Source organism: Denticeps clupeoides, chromosome 6 (assembly GCF_900700375.1).
Source record: "Denticeps clupeoides chromosome 6, fDenClu1.1, whole genome shotgun sequence".
NCBI classification, from domain to species: domain Eukaryota; kingdom Metazoa; phylum Chordata; class Actinopteri; order Clupeiformes; family Denticipitidae; genus Denticeps; species Denticeps clupeoides.
In genome coordinates this window covers 8,159,210-8,176,143 of record NC_041712.1, presented here as the reverse complement: position 1 = coordinate 8,176,143, position 16,934 = coordinate 8,159,210, and the positions used below count along the sequence as shown (strand labels likewise).

Here is a 16,934-nt window from a genome sequence, read left to right as displayed (position 1 = left end):
GCGTTCTTTTGATTTTGGTTGTTTTATTGTGTGTTTGTGGTGTGTATCAGTACAGTCAGTTGAATCATACAGAGCTGAGGTTTAAAGAAACTGAATATTTGTGTGTGTGTATGTTGTATTTCTATCTTATTGGGGAACTAATATAGCCAAGATAGAAATCTATCAATCATAAAAACATTTATTAGGCACTGGAGGCATTGAGAAGCATTGTGACAGATGCAGATACACATTTACAATACATAAGTTACATATTTATGAACATAGGTCTTCATAAGCATGTATTTTATGATTTTTAGGTCCCTTTTGGACTTCCATCATATCATATTGTGTGTGTGTCGCTCCAGGAATCCCAGACAGCCCCTAGTTTATCATCTCTTTATTATTCAGTAAGTACATTTTATTAATGGAGTGGGTTAAGTCCTGCTCAGACTTAGAATAAATACTCACTTTTGGACTAAAAGTGTATGTGCGCTTTAGAACAGGCTCTAAATCCAGCTTTTGGATAACATACTTCGAAATCGTGTAGATTATGGCCAGCCTGTGTATTTAAACAATGCTGGTCCGCCAGCCTGTGAGCTGTGACAGTGGCGGGTTCAGAGGAAGTAACCTTTTCATCCCTGACGTCAGCGGCTGATCTCTCCTGCCCACAGGCAGGCCTGCGCAGCCGCCCTGTTCTGGGAACAGCTAAATGGCTCCCGAACTTTAACGTAAGTACAAACATGCACCATGAGCCTGAAGTTTAGTAGGCGCAGCGCCGCAGGGGAACGTTCAGGAAACGTTTGATTGCTTTGGCCCTCCTGGAATGAAAAAAAAGAGCTTTGTCACGGATACGCCGCTGATTGGACACGCCGTCCCTCCTATAGACAATCGGATTAGGTTTGGGGTGCTCAGGCGAACAGCACCATAATCACGGATGACATGGTCCAAAATGAGTCGCCGCAGAAGCGAATGGAACCTGCCTGGCTGCCAGCCTGATTGCACCCGCGTTCTAAACACCTATTGAAGATGCCCCGCCCGCTTGGCCTAGCCACCCCCCTACATTGTGCGAGGCGAAATGGAGGCACCCGCTCCACCTAATCAGCATGTATTGTGCCACTTTGCTGTGTGCAAGTTCACCTCGTCTCTTTCTGGTCTTCACTTTTTTGTGGGTTTGCGTGGGGAGTGTGCAGCTATTTTCCCATCACTCAGACGCAGGGTCCTCGGAATAATTAGAGCTGAGACCCCGACAGCATCGTTCCCACCCCGTAAAAACAATGGCAGAGGACCTCTCCCCCCTTTCCTCCTCTGCGCCGGCTTCATACCGCACATAGCTCTTTTTCTCTCTCTGACACACACACACACACACGCACACACACGCTTGCTGATGTTCACGACAGTGTTTCTAGGTCATGAGAGTCTTTATGAATAATAAAGAGACTGTGCTTTAAAGGGAATTATTTATAGATTGAGGAGCAAAAATGTCTTGCTTTCCTTCACTGTATATGTGTGTGTGTGTGACGTTTATGTAATATTCCAGATATGTTGAAGAACATGTCTCCGGGCTTTGGCATCGCTTTGTTTAGCTCTTCTGTTTTTAGTACGGCCTCGGTCCTTCCTGTTTCTGTCCTCTGTTCGGATGCGGGGTCGGACGTGAGCATTTGAAAGTGGCCTAAAGTGCCTGAGTCAGGCGGACCGGTGGGCTGCGGCATTAACCAGCCCCTGCGCCGTAACCCCGTCAGCGGTGGCTGGAATGGGGGAAGTAGGCGGGGCTGGCGAGAGACCCCTAGACCTCGCAGGAAGGCACCTGCTCAGGCGTGGGACCATCAGCGAAATCACGCCTGTCTGCATCAGTGGCAGATGGGCGATGCCCGGCTGCCGTGCTTGTGGGCGTGAAGGAGAGGTGGGAGGTGCAATTGCACAACAGACTTTTTTTATTCACACAACATCTAAAACGAAGAACCCCCCCCTAGAAAAGGGCACGTGAGGCAGGCTTATATACACAGAGAAAAAGTAAAGCCTCTCTCTCTTTTATTTGATGTGTTTTTTTCTTATTATTTGCTGTCTGTCTAATTTATGCTTATGAGTAAATTTCTACTTTACTATAATTTACTGACAGCAGGTTTGATTGGTTTGTTCACGTTAAAATGTGAGGTGTGAAAATACGTTTAGCCAGTGATTTCCTATTACAGTGTACAGATCAACAGAATGGAGGTAGTTGGTGAGGAACATGTGAACACAGACACAAAGGTTAAATCTGCATGGGGCGAGACTGCAAGCCGAACAGGGTGTGGTCGAAAGGTTTGATGAATGAGTCGTTCCATTTCCATTTACAGCATTTATCAGACGCCCTTATCCAGAGCGACTTACAATCAGTAGTTACAGGGACACAACCCCCCCCCCCCCCCCCCCCCCCCCTGCTCAGGGACACAATGGTAGTAAGTGGGATTTGAACCTGGGTCTTCTGGTTCATAGGCGAGTGTTTTACCCACTACCCTTCCACAATTGAAAGTCTTGATTATATGTGTCATCCTTTTGCAAACCCAACTTTTAGTGCTTACAATATTTCCTGTGGCAGTGTGGACCGCAGCAGTTGTTGACCTTGCTCTCTGACGCTTCATAGCAGCGTCGCTGTTCCAAAACTCTTCCACTCAGCAGTAATACCACGTACAGGGATGAACTCTCACAAAGCAGCCACAGCTCCAAGCAGGTCCCAGAGCTCTTGCAAACGTGCTAGGAGCCTAGTGGGTGACACACTGGCCTATGAACCAGAAGACCCAGGTTTCAACCCAACTTACTACCGTGGTGTCCCTGAGCAAGACACTTAACCCTGAGTGTCTCTGGGGGGACTGTCCCGGTAACTACTGATTTTACGTTCGGATGAGAGTGCCAGCTAAATGCTGTAAATGTAAAAAGTAAACATATGACCCATTTTGTTTCATAAAAGTTTGTGAAGTTTGTGAATAGTAAATGTGTTTTCCTTTAAAGAAGGCAAGACATTCCAGTCAATTGTCCAGTGCACACAAAGAAAGTAGTAACACACTGGGTTACTGTCAGCAGCTGGTGACATCTGTCCTCTAAGTGGCGTTTCCTCCCTCCGTCCAGCGGGCGTACGGCAGCCTGTCATCAGCCAAAGCTGATTATTGGGTTTGATTAATGAGTATAGAGTACAGGATCAGGCATGCCGACACTCTTAACACATCTGCATGCACACATACAAAAAATTGTACCTTTTCAAGGTACTAGTGGCACTAGGGCTGCGAAATATCTATATTTTAATTTGTACAGAACTCTACACCGTACCTGTATTCTATATAGTTGCTTCCAATTCCTATATTAAGTACAGTGCAAAACATATATTACTCAATTGCGATTTTGATTTTAAAAAATTATATTCAGCTTTGACATTGACTCTTTCACCACTTTTGCTTCATTACGACTGTGTCATGTGTAGTTGGACCTCTTTTTTAGGCATAGCAGGGTCCTTCTAAAAACGTCTTGTCTGTTGTCAGCTGTGGAATACACCACCCACGGCCTACTGCTTTTTGAACCAAATTTCATTGTTTTACAGTTGCCCAGTGCAACCGCTGTTGAAGCTGCCATCTTTATCATCCACACCAACCCGTTCTCACCAGCCTGCCTACGTTTCATGCCAAGGCCAAACACCAGCAATGAAGGAGCCTGTGGGGTGGGCTAGACCCCCCATCAGGGAGTCATGCTCGTGATTGCGTCGCATTGGCATTTACTTTAGGCCAGTGGTAACATTTATTAAAAAGAAATCCATATCCCCGACTGCACCAGTCATTCATCATTGATTTACTTGTTCATTTGAGTGGTCAGGACTCTTGCTCCTTTTACTGAAAAACTAGATATAATAGATCTGCTGCAGTGGCTCTTAGATGACATCTTGAAACTTTTAGTTCATTACTTTTGTATTATTTTTGCATTGTTTTTGTGTCTTGCACTAAAACATGATTGGACAAGTAAGATGGCACATCCTTAAGTCTAAGTCTGTACGTGCTTGTGATGGGTCATGCTTACAATCCAGTCCTTACAATCCACGAAGGGAGATAATCTGTGACACAATGCTTATTGGCTAGCACTAGCTTACGTGTCTTTCTTCTGTCCCCCAGGGCCTTGTACACATACGAAGGAGGAGACGCCAATGACCTGACAGTGGGCTCATCAGGAGGTAGGTCAACGTTGTTGCCTGATGTTCTCTTTTAAAAAGATATTTCATGAACCGTGTCTGATAGTAGCAGGTAAGTAATAGTAGTAATAAGTAATAGTAAGTATGCCGAAAACTGGATGCATGGACATTGCACAATTTGTACACAAAGTATTGTGTGTCCAGTGTTATGCAACTTGGGTGAAAATAATGACTTACAGTCACTTTTAAATTCCCGTGACATTTTCCCAGTTGCACACCCAGTTTTGTCCGACCAAATCAGGAATGAAAAAGGTGTGGAGACGGGCCCTCTGTGGAACCCATTTAATGAGCAAAAAGGACCCTGTCATTTTTTTTTTTTACAATAAAGGCCTGCCATCAGGGTTAAGAGATTATAAAGAGTCTTTTTTTTTATTAAGTCAGGAAACAATTCGTTTTCAGTTCATGAAGAATTATTATGGAAAGGGGAAATGCTGTCAGGGGTATGGGCAATATCTGCCAGGTGCAATATATGTAGCACTTTGGGAATTCTTGGTACTGGATGTGATCGTCAGATGACTATAACCTTTGGGCAAAAGCTGTATGTGTGATGTACTGACAAGAGGGTGTTGTCCAGAAGGAGAAATAAGGGTGTCCCATTGGCTCCTCCCATCCTAAGCTCTGTTTTTAAAAATCAAAAAGTATAATTGCACACCAAATATCTGTATGGCTGGTTCCACCTAGCCTAGATACAGATAACTAGCAAGCAGTGCTTTCTTTTTTTTAATCTGTTTATTTCCACGTGAACACTCTGCATGTGCTATGCCTTTTGTAGAAAATAAAAATAAAAATTAAATAAAAATTTAAATCTCTTCTCCCTTTACTTAATTGCAGTATTCTGTCTTTACCGGGTCTTATTTAGGCTAAGATCCCTTTTTGTAATAAGTTGGCCTTGAGCAGAATTTTTTATGATGTGTGTGTACGTATACGTTATGAAATCACTGGTGATACATCATGGCGGTGACTAAGTGATGCTATAAATAGAAGCACTTTTTAATGTAGTGCTGTCTGCTTTAACGTCTCCGTGTGACGCTCTTCAGAAAAAAAATGGGTCAATTTGACAGTTTCATGTAAATTCAGCGGGTGGGCTGGGAGTGGGGTGAGGGGCACTTTCAGCTCGTTTCTAGAACTTTCTCGCCTCTGGGCCTGGACAGATGGGGGACTTGCAGAGATCACGAACACCTTTGACAACTCCTGCATCATGTACGGCTTCTGCAGCCTGAAGGAGCCCACGGCCGCCCTGCCCCACTACATCCTCATCAACTGGGTAAGCTGCTCCATTATCCTACGGCCGGCAACACCACACTGACAAATGTAATCAGCACACATCCTGTACGTTTCCAAGATATTTCACCATCCGTGATTAAACCACCAATGGAAACAGTCCAAACAAACATACAAAACCCCAGTTCTTGTTTTGTTTCAGGTTGGCGAAGATGTCCCTGATGCCAGGAAGTGTGCCTGCGCAAGCCATGTAGCCACCATTGCTGAGTTTTTCCAGGTTTGAGCTGAAGCTGACTGTTACGTAGGCCGCGTGTCACGCTCGTGTTGCGGTGCAAACGTAGGCTTTGCCAATAACGTTGCTGATAATGACTGTGGGCAGTTTGCTCTATGTGAAGTGCAGGGAGAAGAAGTGTGTGATAAAAAGCCTCACAGTTGACCCCCTGCGAGAGTTTAGAACGCGGGCGTGGCTCGCCAGCGCCCTCGCTGCCCATTAAAATTCGCAGCGGATCTGCGCAGAAGGGGGCGGCGGTGACTTCCGTCCGAAACGTGTGCGGGAGGCGGCGGTGAGCTGCATACGGCGTACTCGCCCAGGCGTGGGGCTGGTCGGGTGGTAGTAGTGAGTGGAGCAGCTCGCCGTCTTTTTTTTTATAGCTTAAATGTGTGTGTAGGCGGGAGAAAGAGAACAATACGAGCCGCCAGCTTGAGCTATTTTACGTGAAGTAGGGTTATTATTTTATGATTTCAAATAGTTACAAAGTTACAAAAAAACATTATAAATTGGCTACGTGCTTACTGTGCAGTATCTTATTGCACTTATTGTAGTGTCTTTTTTAAGTTTTTTTTTTTTAGGTAAGCCAGGTGTAGAGAGCAAGAGGAGAAGATTGAACAAACTAAGCGAAACAGCATTTTTTTACAACTTTTTTAACAATACCCAAGCCCTTTTCTGGAACAGGAAGTACAGGTGTAATATGTTGATGAAATATATATTTTATCAGCACATTGCATTAAGACAGGGGTAGGGATGGCCTAGCGGGTTAGGAATCGGAAGGTTGCCAGTTCAAATCCAGAGCTGCCAAGGTGACACTGAGGTGCCACTCAGCATGGTGCCGTCCCCACACACTGCTCCCCGGGCACCTGTCATGGCTGCCCACTGCTCACCAAGGGTAATGGGTTAATAGCAGAGGACACATTTTGTTGTGCACAGTGTGCTGTGCTTCACAATGACAATCACTTCACTTTCAAAGATGTCTTTTGAACAGTCAAGCTTTGAATAACATAGGCTGCACTGAACCAGAAAATAATGGGCTCAAGATTTTGTGAATTGGATGTGTTTTAAGAAATGCTGATCCGGGATCAGTAAGGCAATTTCACTCTTTAAGGAGGTGGCATGGATTTGTGGAAGCCTGCATGTCAGAGTTATGGATGGGGTTTCCTGTCTCTGGTGTCTTTTTGCGCCCCTAGTGGTGTAATGGTGCCATACATCAGCCTGCAGTTGCAGAGACTTAAATTCACATTCATGTTGGATGATCCTTCCTAATCCACCTACTTCCTGATTCGCTGCTATACCACTTGGGTGCTGTGTGAATAGTGGGGGTGTTGAGAAAAAGATAATTCAAATCATGAAACCATCAACAGAGTAGATTACCCAATATATTTCTTTCATATTTTCAAATTTTCAAGTTCTAACTCGAATGCTTACTCACTATGCAGATATTCTAGGAATGCAGCTCAGATGACTTTGTTTATTGATCTTGCGTCTTTCTGTGATGTTCCGTCTAGGGAGTGGGTGTCATCATCAATGCAAGTAGCATGGAAGACATTGACCCTTCAGCCATTGGACAAAGACTGACCAATGGAACAGTGCCTGTGGCGAGCCCAGTCCTCAGCCGCCTACACGTCAGGGACGAGGTGACATCAGAGCATGTTGTGAGTGGAGTGGAGTGCGTGTGTGGTTAGAGCAGGATGGTGGATTTGTGGAGATTTTCTCATTTAAAGTACCTTAATTTAGACATATTGCCGTAAGCTGTATGCATTTAGCAGCATTATAATGTTTTACTAAATGAAGGATTTACTGGAATTAATATGACTGCATCTTTGCATGAATTGAGGTGTCCTCTTGTCCTCTCCACAGTTGGCACTGCATAAGCTATAATTGTCCCTCCGTCCCTCTCGCCCACAGGGCACAACCTACCAGAAAACGAATGCGGAGATCGAGATGAAGAAAATCAATAGAGAGGAATTCTGGGAACAAGCCAAGGTAATGCAAGACACTGGATGCCTGGCATTCGCTGACGTAAGGGAAGTTGACCTCGGACAAGGACTCTCGTGGTCGGAGTAGATCACCATTAGCTTGGTGCCGCTGCTGGTCCCTTTTCCCACCGTCCTGGGAAAAGGATGGACCACTCTTTACTGGTGGCATGTAAATGGACTGTTATCCATCATCACCAAGCTCTGCTGCTCAGCGTTTTTTTCCATTTATTCAACCCGAGGAAAGGCGTGACGTTGCACAGGGTTATGACTAAAGTAGATCTCACCTAGGAGTGTTTGCACTGTAGCTGCAGTGGTTTAATGGTATCATGAGGAATGAAACAGCATTTCATTGGTTTTGACTTGCACTGTGCAGGGGGTATCGAGACCTCCTTAAGAGCTGAGCGGTGGTTTATTTTTCCCAGAATGTTGAATGTAAACCAGAACCCTGTTATCCTTCTTCCGAAGCGTGAAGAGGAGCTGAGGAAGGAAGAGGAGAAGAGGAAGGCTGCGGAGGAGAGGCAACGCTTTGAGGAGGAACGGATGGAGCTGGAGCGCAAGGAGCAGGAGGACAGAGAGAGGAGGTACCGCGAAAGGGAGAGGCAGATAGAGGAGCACAGGTATGTTGGAGCTCGATCAAGCGAGCCTTTAAGTCGAGCAACCATTAAGATCACCAAGCCGGGTTTATTTTGCATGCATTTAAAGAAACTAACCCAACTTTAGTCCAGACTGTATGCATTAAAGCAAATGTTGCCAGTGTCTATGCTGCCGAGCCATACAATGTAAGATGGTTCACTTGTTAACTTCTCTTGGTTCTCCTATTCAAATTTGCATTTATTTTAGGAGCAAGCTACAGGTTCCGCTTTCATTCCGGTTTCTTTTTGCAGCATCACTTCTGAAAAAAACTGCAATTACTTTTTTCTGACATGCTTAGATCCAAAAAAAATTGATCACTTCCAGGGTAGCTTTTTTTGTTTATCTTTTCATACATATCCGTTATAAGTTATTTGGCATTTGTTTCAAAACAGTATTTCTGAATTCTGCCAATGCTGGCTGAGATAATACCTGTTCTCCTTTGTGTGTATGGTGATTAAATAAATATAATGCAAGGAGACACCCATTAATTCATTCCAGTCTTCATTGTTCTCAGTTGTTCCTAGCATGAGAAACTGTACTTAAGTCTTACTTAAGCGGCACATTACAATTCATGAGGACTGGTGTGTACAGTTTAGAGGCTGTTCTGGCCTGAGGGCGATTACAAATCCATGAAAATATCAGCAGGCAAGATATTGAGGAGGAAAACATTTATAGTAGGTGTGTGCAACAGTTTCATGATGAGGCACAATACTCTACCGAAGGGTTAAAGCCCCCCCAGTCATGTCATTACACGGTAATGAGACAGTCTGATCCTAGATTTCCTTTTCAGCCTCGATGGCCACATTTTTGTCTCTTTGTGTTTGTGTCTGCGCAGGAAGAAGATGCAGGAAGAAGAGGAAGCCAAAGATAGGACACGGGGCCAGCCTCAGATTTTAAAGGTGGGTGTGTTTTCTAATCTGCAGTCAGATCGTAGCAAATTTGATCTGCATTTCAGAAATGTGCGTCTGTTGTCTTTAATAACAGTCTGTAATAAACATATCAACACATTTGTAATTAAAATGAAATTGGATGACCCTGCTCTCTAAAGCACAAGCCTGACCTCATCATTGTCAGAATCTTCTCTGCTCTTTGCTGCCCTCTGCTGGTGACAGCGTGTTCTATCCCTCTTCATCTCCCCACCGAACAGACGGAGCCCAGCCACGACGACCCCACCCTGGAGAAGAAGGAGTCGGAGGTTGAGGTGGGTTGAGGCACATGAACCGCTGCTTGCATCGGCGCTTATTAAGATGGCGGCGCTTCTTCCTGCCGTGGCCTCCGTCCAGTCCCTTATCAGCAGCATCAGGAGTTCACGCAGGCTCTTTTACTGTCTAATATAAAAACCAACGCCAGAAGGCTTCCACGCGGCCCAGATGTAGGTCAAACGGATGTTACCGTGGCCGCTTTCCTCCAGGGCCCCGCATGTGGGTCAGTAGGATTCCTGTTGTTACACTTTTAGGATGGCAGCGTGTGAGAGAGGGGGAATTGTGTATTTTTGGAAGCGGAAGAGAACGCGAGGGACTGGGCTTGTGATGGAAGACGAGGGGAAGATCAAGTCATGCCTGCTTCTCATTCTCGACAGGAAGCTGCCGCCATCATCGCCCAGCGGACGGAGAACCCGCGCGAGTTCTTCAAGCTGAGGGAAAAGGCCGGGTCCATCAGCAAATCAGACAACTCTCCAGGCCCTCCACACCGAGCCGGTAAGGGCCCGCAGGCGGAATGTGAGGGGACCATTAAATGTCCACCGGCTCAAACCCTACTTCCTAAGCCCGGACTGAGATACTTTTAACATCATGTGATCAGAGCCCCAAAAGATAATCCATCGACGAAGCAGCAGACAGACATACTGGATCTGTTCACAGGATTCTGTCGTTGCTATGCTAACCACTTTTATCTCTCTGTCCCTCTGTCTCTCTCCATTTAAAAACATTTTCTTCCATTTTTTTTTGCTTTTGTTCCACTTCTCCCTCTGATATCGCCCCATTGGATGCCGCCAATTAACCCCCTCTGCTGTGATAATGAACCGTCACAATCACCCCTCGCAACCAAAACCTCTTCTCATCACTCGAGGGGCTCCTACATATTCATTCTTCCCTTCGCTCACTCTGTGTTCTCGTCTCTGTCCTTTTTCCGTCTCCACCTTTTCTTCATGCATCAATTTTTTTTCGTCGTCCTTTTTGTGTGTGTGTGTGTGTGTGTGTGTGATGTGCATGTGTGTGTGTGTGTGATGTACATGTCCTGCTCTGGGCCCTGTCTGCTGTCCACCAGGCCGCTTGGACAGTCCGTTCTTGAAGCAGCAACACAGTCCGTGCGAGCCCAGTCCACCCCCTACTCGCGCGGCGCCGCCCGTGCGTCCACAGCCAGGTCTACCTGGTAGGTACTGGACGAGACCACCCGGCTATAGCGCAGCCACCCCCCACCCTGTTGAGAACCCACTTTCTGGTCGTCCCCGGGCTTTCCACTGCAGCAGGCAGGATGAGCTTGGCTGCATGGAATTTATTTGAAATCCCTTTGAAACCCTACAGCACTTCAGCACAGAAGCAGCCAAATGCATGGCGCTAGTTAACTGCTGGTTAAGCACCTAAAGTAACATTAACTACACCGAAACTCCATTAGAAGTTGTCTTTTTCTCTTTCTTTTTTTTAACAATCTGAGCTCTGAGGGTAGGTTTGGTTTCTTTGGTGAGAGCAGGACCGATCCTTTTTGGAATCTCACGCCTCCCTCCCCCTACTCTTCTCCTATATGCTCCTTCTGACGGATGGCGTCGACCCCGCCCGCGCTCCCATGTGTCTTCCTAACCTGTGAGTGTACTGTTGCGCTGCCTGCCAGTCGGGCGTATGTGCTGTGGGCCCTGTGTGACTGTGTACTGTACGTGATTTTGTTGTGTGTGTGTGTGGGGTTGGATGTGGTGTCCTTTGTGAAACAGTGGGTTGCCCGTTGAATTTCACCACGCCGACTGAAGTCCTGACCGTCTCAGGGACCCGAAAATAGTGTTTATTTCACACGTGCACCGGCTGCTCTGCAACTGACCTCTAACCTGATGTTTTCTTAAGGTCCCCGCAATGGAACTGTGTCCTTCGTTAATGCAGAAGGGCGAGTGGGGGGGGCTGGCTCAGAGCACCCTGAAAGACAGCTGGACTTGTTGTAATGATGATGTGGAGCTCACCAAAAACCATCTCTCCTCTACCAAGGCGTGCGGAGATGATCCAAATCTCAGCTGCATAACACAGAGCTGCATGAAAGTTGGCTGCTGTACACCCTGCCCATGCAGGCAGTCCCCCAGAAGCTTACTCAGAGCCTTTTTGATTTCCGAAATCAATGGGAAACCCGCTGAGGATTGTGCTGTTTTTATTATTATATCGCATTTTTTTTAGGTTTTTGTTTCTTGGTTTCTTTTGGTCTGTTGCTTGTTCATTCACATAAATAATCAAAGTGCTGCAATTAACATTGCATGACTGTTTATGGTAATTGTGCCTTTGCCACAACTGCATGCACATCCAATTTTTAGAATTTCTGACCTGTGGCATGTCTGCTGCTCATTTAACTCCTGCCTGGCCATTTTTGTGTTGTGTTGGTGTGCATGACGTGTAAGTGTATATTAGCGCCTTAAATTAAGAACGTTGGTTACTGATGCTGCTGACGTTGCATTTTTCTAGCTCAGGTAGGGCTCTGCACAGCTTGATCTTTCCACGTTCCACAACACCCGATTCAACACAGGAACTGGCTGGTAGCAGAGAGGGGTTGAAATCAGGGCGTAAACCTAAACGGCTGCACCCCATATTAGTTGTGTTAACTGTGTAAAAGAAATCACACATTGACCTGTGGTTACAGATTTGAATAATGTTATACATTTTACACTAGGTGGCACTATACGCCACCTTGATATCCTAATTTTATTTCACACAAATTTAGGTTTATTTTCAATCATGAAAATGTTGAAAATATTTAAATTATGCAACTTTCTTACAATACAGCTTGACCTCTGGGTGACCTTGTCCCACCGGGTACACATACATAGTCCGTGTGCATGATCTGATCGTGAGCAGGGAATGCTGCCGGGACCACTTCATTAGAGTCGTGCAGTGTAGGCTGCGTGGTGCATGCAGGGAATTGTCGGTTGCGGCGGCCGTTGTGGGTAAGCTGGCATGTACACATGTGCTTGCTCGGATGACCTCGTGACCCCATCAGGAGTGCTTCATGCTCATGCGTGTTGTGTTTTTTTTTTAATACCCCCCCACTATTTGCTGCTCACCTCTCCTCTTATAAACCACAGCAGAACACAGACCTGCTGCACTTCAGCCTGAACTACAGCTTGCAATTGTTGTTGGTTATTTTTTTAGTTTCACCTTTGACCCGACATCTTAAGTCATGAATAAGGTTTTGTTTTTTTGGTGGACTGTGTGTGCAGCAGGTTTATGGGCCACTTGGTTCTTGAAGTCAACATTTTCTCTTGTTCATACTCCAGATGACGTCATTGATGAAATATCAGAGCGGAACATGACGCCTGTGTCACCTATCCCCAAAATTGTCACCACACCATTTCAGGAGGACACAGATGATGCAAGTCCAAAGGACTGGGGTAAGACATGCGATGTATGATTTCTGATGAAATGCAGGATGGTGTGATCCAGGATTTCTGTCAGGTCTGACCAGTAGTAGCAGCCTAGTGGGTAGTCACAGGTTAAAACCCCACTTACTACCATTGTTTCCCTGAGCAAGACACTTAACCCTCTAAGATTCAAATTTGAGTTTGAATCCTGGCTTGGACCTTCAGTTTCCTCCCACAATCCAAAGGCATGTACACTAGATGAATTGGCAACCCTGAGTAGACTGTAGGATGTGAGTGTGTGAGTGAATGGTGTGCCCTGTGGTTGGCTGGCGCCCCGCCCTGGGTGAGTCCCCAACCTGCGCCCAGTGTCCTGTGATGGGCTCCGACAGCCACGACCCTGAGTTATGGGACTAAGCTGTGAAGGACAGTTAGTGAGAGTGAGTGATATATGTAAAATATATTTTAAAGCTGCTAATTCTCAGCAGATGTATAGTATAAAAGTTATTTGTAATAAAATGGAATAACACTGGGAAAAAGAATTGAACTTGGCTTGAACCACAGGTTGTATCAGGGTGCTGATAAAGACCCTCAATGATTATCAGAATATCTGTGGACAGGAATGTGTTTCATATGAACAAACTGTCCACTGGTTCAGTTGGTTGGTGGTAGTAGCCTAGTGGGTAACACACTCGCCTATGAACCAGAAGACCCGGGTTCAAATCCCACTTACTACCATTGTGTCCCTGAGCAAGACACTTAACCCTGAGTTGCTCCAGGGGTGGACTGTCCCTGTAACTACTGATTGTAAGTCGCTCTGGATAAGGCTTTTTTTTTTTATCACTTTTGCCAGAACCTGAGCCTAAGCAGCGAACTCCAGTACAGGAGTCGACCCCACCCAGGCCAGTTCAGAGCGTGGCCCCCCAAATCCGAGAAGAGGAGCCTGTCGCCACAGAGACTGACAATCTGCTGGACCTCTGGGAGTCCAGCCCAGCCCCAGCCAGTGCCCCCTCCCATGCCCCTCATATTATGGACCTGATGGAGGACCTCCCAGTGGCAGAGCCAGCCATCCCATCCTCCAACCTCCCCCGACCTCTGCTCAGCTTTGACGAGACCCCTGACCCACCCGTCTCCTCCTTCATGGCAGAAGATGATCCTGCGAGCCTAGTAGACGTTGCAGGACCTGATCAGATGACCCTCAGCTACCAGCAGGCCCTGGAGCATGCCTCAGGCTCCGACAGCCAGGACATGGATGATGGTCAGCTGCTGATGACCAACGGAGACTCGCTGCTCAAAGAAGGAACCCAGGTCAGACGGAAGTAAACTGTCCGGAGTTCCGGGTCCCTGTGTCGGTCCCGAGTTTCATGCTGATTGCCTAAATAGTGTGTACCTGTTAGTATGTGTATAAGAGTAGTCCTATAATTTTCATCCTTGCTGGGGCGTTTGTATGTTACTGTTGGTGTTACGTTTTTGTATTTTTGTGCTTTGTGTTAGTAAATCCCCTGTCCCCTGTCAAGACGTGCGAACGCGTCCTTCATGTTCCTGTCATGCCATGCCGTCGCCCATGGCATGAAAAACAAAAAAAACTATTCATGGAGTCTGAAGTGCTACTGTCTGGAAGTCCGGAAGCCATTTAATGACCTTCTCACCAAATTTTAATATGTTGTACGTAAATCAAGGCGTCTTCGTCATCAACCCGAAACTATGGATATTTGTTGTCCATTGTTTTTCTAGATGCCAGATAAGACCACCATAGAACAAATTTCCGTTTCTAATTTAATCTCTGATATTCTTTCATCAAGGGCTGTAAAAGAACCGGGAAAGAACGGTATACTGTTGTGCTGGCAATAAACCAATCTTGAATAATTGGACTAGTTGACCACTAGATGTCGGGATTCTCCTGAATCTCCACTCTTCCGTCCTCTTGATTTTCTGAGTGGCGCCACTGGAAAGAGAACGAATTGAGACACACAATAGCCTAATTTCTTTTTATTTTTTACATGTGTCTTGTGGTCTCTGTTCCACTAAGGGTTCTGTCTCTACATTTAGGCAAGCGAAGGCTACTTCAGCCAATCACAGGAGGAAGAATTTGGCCAATCAGACGAGTGCTCTGCAAAAGTAAACCCCACACCGGTGTTCTACAACAAACCTCCAGGTATGTAACGATTGGAATGCAGAAATCAGACACAGCGTCACGTTTCTATACTCTGACCCAGGTTTGAATTAAGTGGCTTCCGCCTTTTTCATGCAGAGATTGACATCACCTGCTGGGACACAGACCCTGTCTTGGAAGATGACGATTAGCAGATTGACCCGGTGACCAGGGGGAAGTAGAGACAACGTGTCTTCAAGAAACTTAATTTTAAAACAGACAAAAAAATTAATAATAACAAATCTTGCATAAAAAAAAAAAAACAGTAATGTTCTAGACAAAGAAAAACGTTAGCCACAAAAAAAGGCTTCTGGATATTGTTAAAGATGCCGGCGGGTTGAGGAGCTCTTGGTGTGTTTCTGTGTGAATATGAGACTGTGTGTGTGTGTGTGTGTGTGTATGTTTGGGTACTGTGTGTTCTAATTTATTTAATTTCTCTTTTTTGCTATGCAGAGTAGTGCAGTAGTGCACAAGTGTGGTACCACTGGTCTGTGTCATAATGCACAGACTGGCAGCGCGCTGAAGGTTTTCTGTATGACATGGGTGTTTAGATCCAGAAAAAATCCCTCCATCTCCACATCGGCCTCCTTCAGAACCGTACTTTTAGGAACAGCGGAACCTCTTAAACCTCTTAGTCTGCAGAGGAGGGCAACGTGCCTGTTTTCAAGCATCCTCCTAAAGGAAGGAACTTTATTAGCCCATTCTTTTCAGCCTCAGCTTTTATCGAAAGAGTTCTGAGAAATTCCGGTAATGCCTGGGCACGCCAGAGAGTAGTTCTCTGGCCCAAAGGAACACTTGACATATTAACCTCACATGTTTTAACAGGATAAAATGCCCTGAAGGAAATATTTGACATATTATTTTTTTTTTTTCATATTTTTGTGTTTGTGCCAATACACTCATATGTATGTGCTGCATAGTGTCTTACTGCCCAGCAGGCATCCTGAGTTCGGCAAGGGTTTGGATATACGTATATTTTACTACCTATGGAGTGTGCATAACAACAGGTTTTCCCAGTATCTGAGTAGTGACCGTAGAGTTAGGAATCGATTTGTAAAGTAACATAGGCAATAACTATTTTTAGGCCACTTTTGAAATGGCTCATTTGGTTAATGTGTGCTGTACGTCTCCGGTGATGTGTTGGTAGCGAAATGCCTGGTATAAAGCTTGTGCAAGAGTGAAATTATTTTTCATACAGGAAGTATGGATCTACCCAGGTGCCCCCATCCCACCTGCATTTAACTGTAGTCTAAATCTACAGTCAGCAACTCATCTTTTTAATCTCGGCTCATGGCAGAGGTTTCAGTAGAAGCGCAGATGTTTTCAACCAAAGTGTGTTTTGATCAGATTTGGAACTCCATTTTATTTTATACAAGGATTTCGTCTTCCTGGATTCGTTTAGATTTATTTTACAATTTGACCATTTTTTAATTCACCATGATCTGAAATTAATCAAGCAATAAAAAAAGTTTTACGGTAGTATTGCTCTGTAAATAGCTGTTGTTTTAATATGATTAATACTACAAAACTCATTACTAAAAGCCTGTCAGATGATTGCTGTGGGTTAAACTTTTTTTTTTTATTATGATTTTAGTTTGTTGGCTTTTTTTTTTTTTTACTTTGAGTATATTTGGAAGTGAATTGGATAATTGGATTATTTCCCTTTCTGGGACGGTTAGACTCTATAGAGCAGAGGCAACCCGCATCTTTAACAGTAGCCGAGGCCCTTTTGATCGAATTTTCATTGTATTCTTTTTTCACTCTCCAGACTCCTTGGTAGTGACTATTATACTCTTCTCTCCCTGTCGCACTACTAGGGGACGACTATTACTACCACTGCTAATACTATACTTCTACTATACTACAACTTCCCCTTTGCCCCCCTCCCCCAATGTTTTTTTTTTTATTATATCTTTTTTTTTTTATTATCTCTTCCCTGTTTTCCGTCC

The 16,934-nt window shown here is 45.2% G+C and overlaps 1 protein-coding gene across 4 annotated transcripts in view; it reads left to right on the top strand.

Annotated features, from left to right (window-relative positions):
• The window catches only part of dbn1 (drebrin 1), a 45,459-nt gene extending 30,185 nt beyond the window's left edge, over window positions 1-15,274 (top strand). Inside the window, exons 2-15 of one of the 4 annotated variants that reach the window (XM_028982478.1) lie at window positions 4,110-4,168; window positions 5,338-5,450; window positions 5,610-5,684; window positions 7,187-7,315; window positions 7,587-7,664; window positions 8,123-8,274; window positions 9,126-9,189; window positions 9,438-9,491; window positions 9,870-9,987; window positions 10,556-10,660; window positions 12,753-12,866; window positions 13,687-14,141; window positions 14,883-14,988; window positions 15,085-15,274. In XM_028982478.1, the coding sequence (XP_028838311.1) occupies window positions 4,110-4,168; window positions 5,338-5,450; window positions 5,610-5,684; window positions 7,187-7,315; window positions 7,587-7,664; window positions 8,123-8,274; window positions 9,126-9,189; window positions 9,438-9,491; window positions 9,870-9,987; window positions 10,556-10,660; window positions 12,753-12,866; window positions 13,687-14,141; window positions 14,883-14,988; window positions 15,085-15,137 (1,675 nt within the window). In that variant the 3' untranslated portion in view covers window positions 15,138-15,274. Of the gene's footprint in view, window positions 1-4,109; window positions 4,169-5,337; window positions 5,451-5,609; window positions 5,685-7,186; window positions 7,334-7,586; window positions 7,665-8,122; window positions 8,275-9,125; window positions 9,190-9,437; window positions 9,492-9,869; window positions 9,988-10,555; window positions 10,661-12,752; window positions 12,867-13,686; window positions 14,142-14,882; window positions 14,989-15,084 lie in introns of all 4 variants that reach the window. The other 3 variants (XM_028982479.1, XM_028982477.1, XM_028982480.1) reach the window with 3 other exon arrangements.
• The last annotated feature ends 1,660 nt before the right edge of the window (window positions 15,275-16,934 follow it).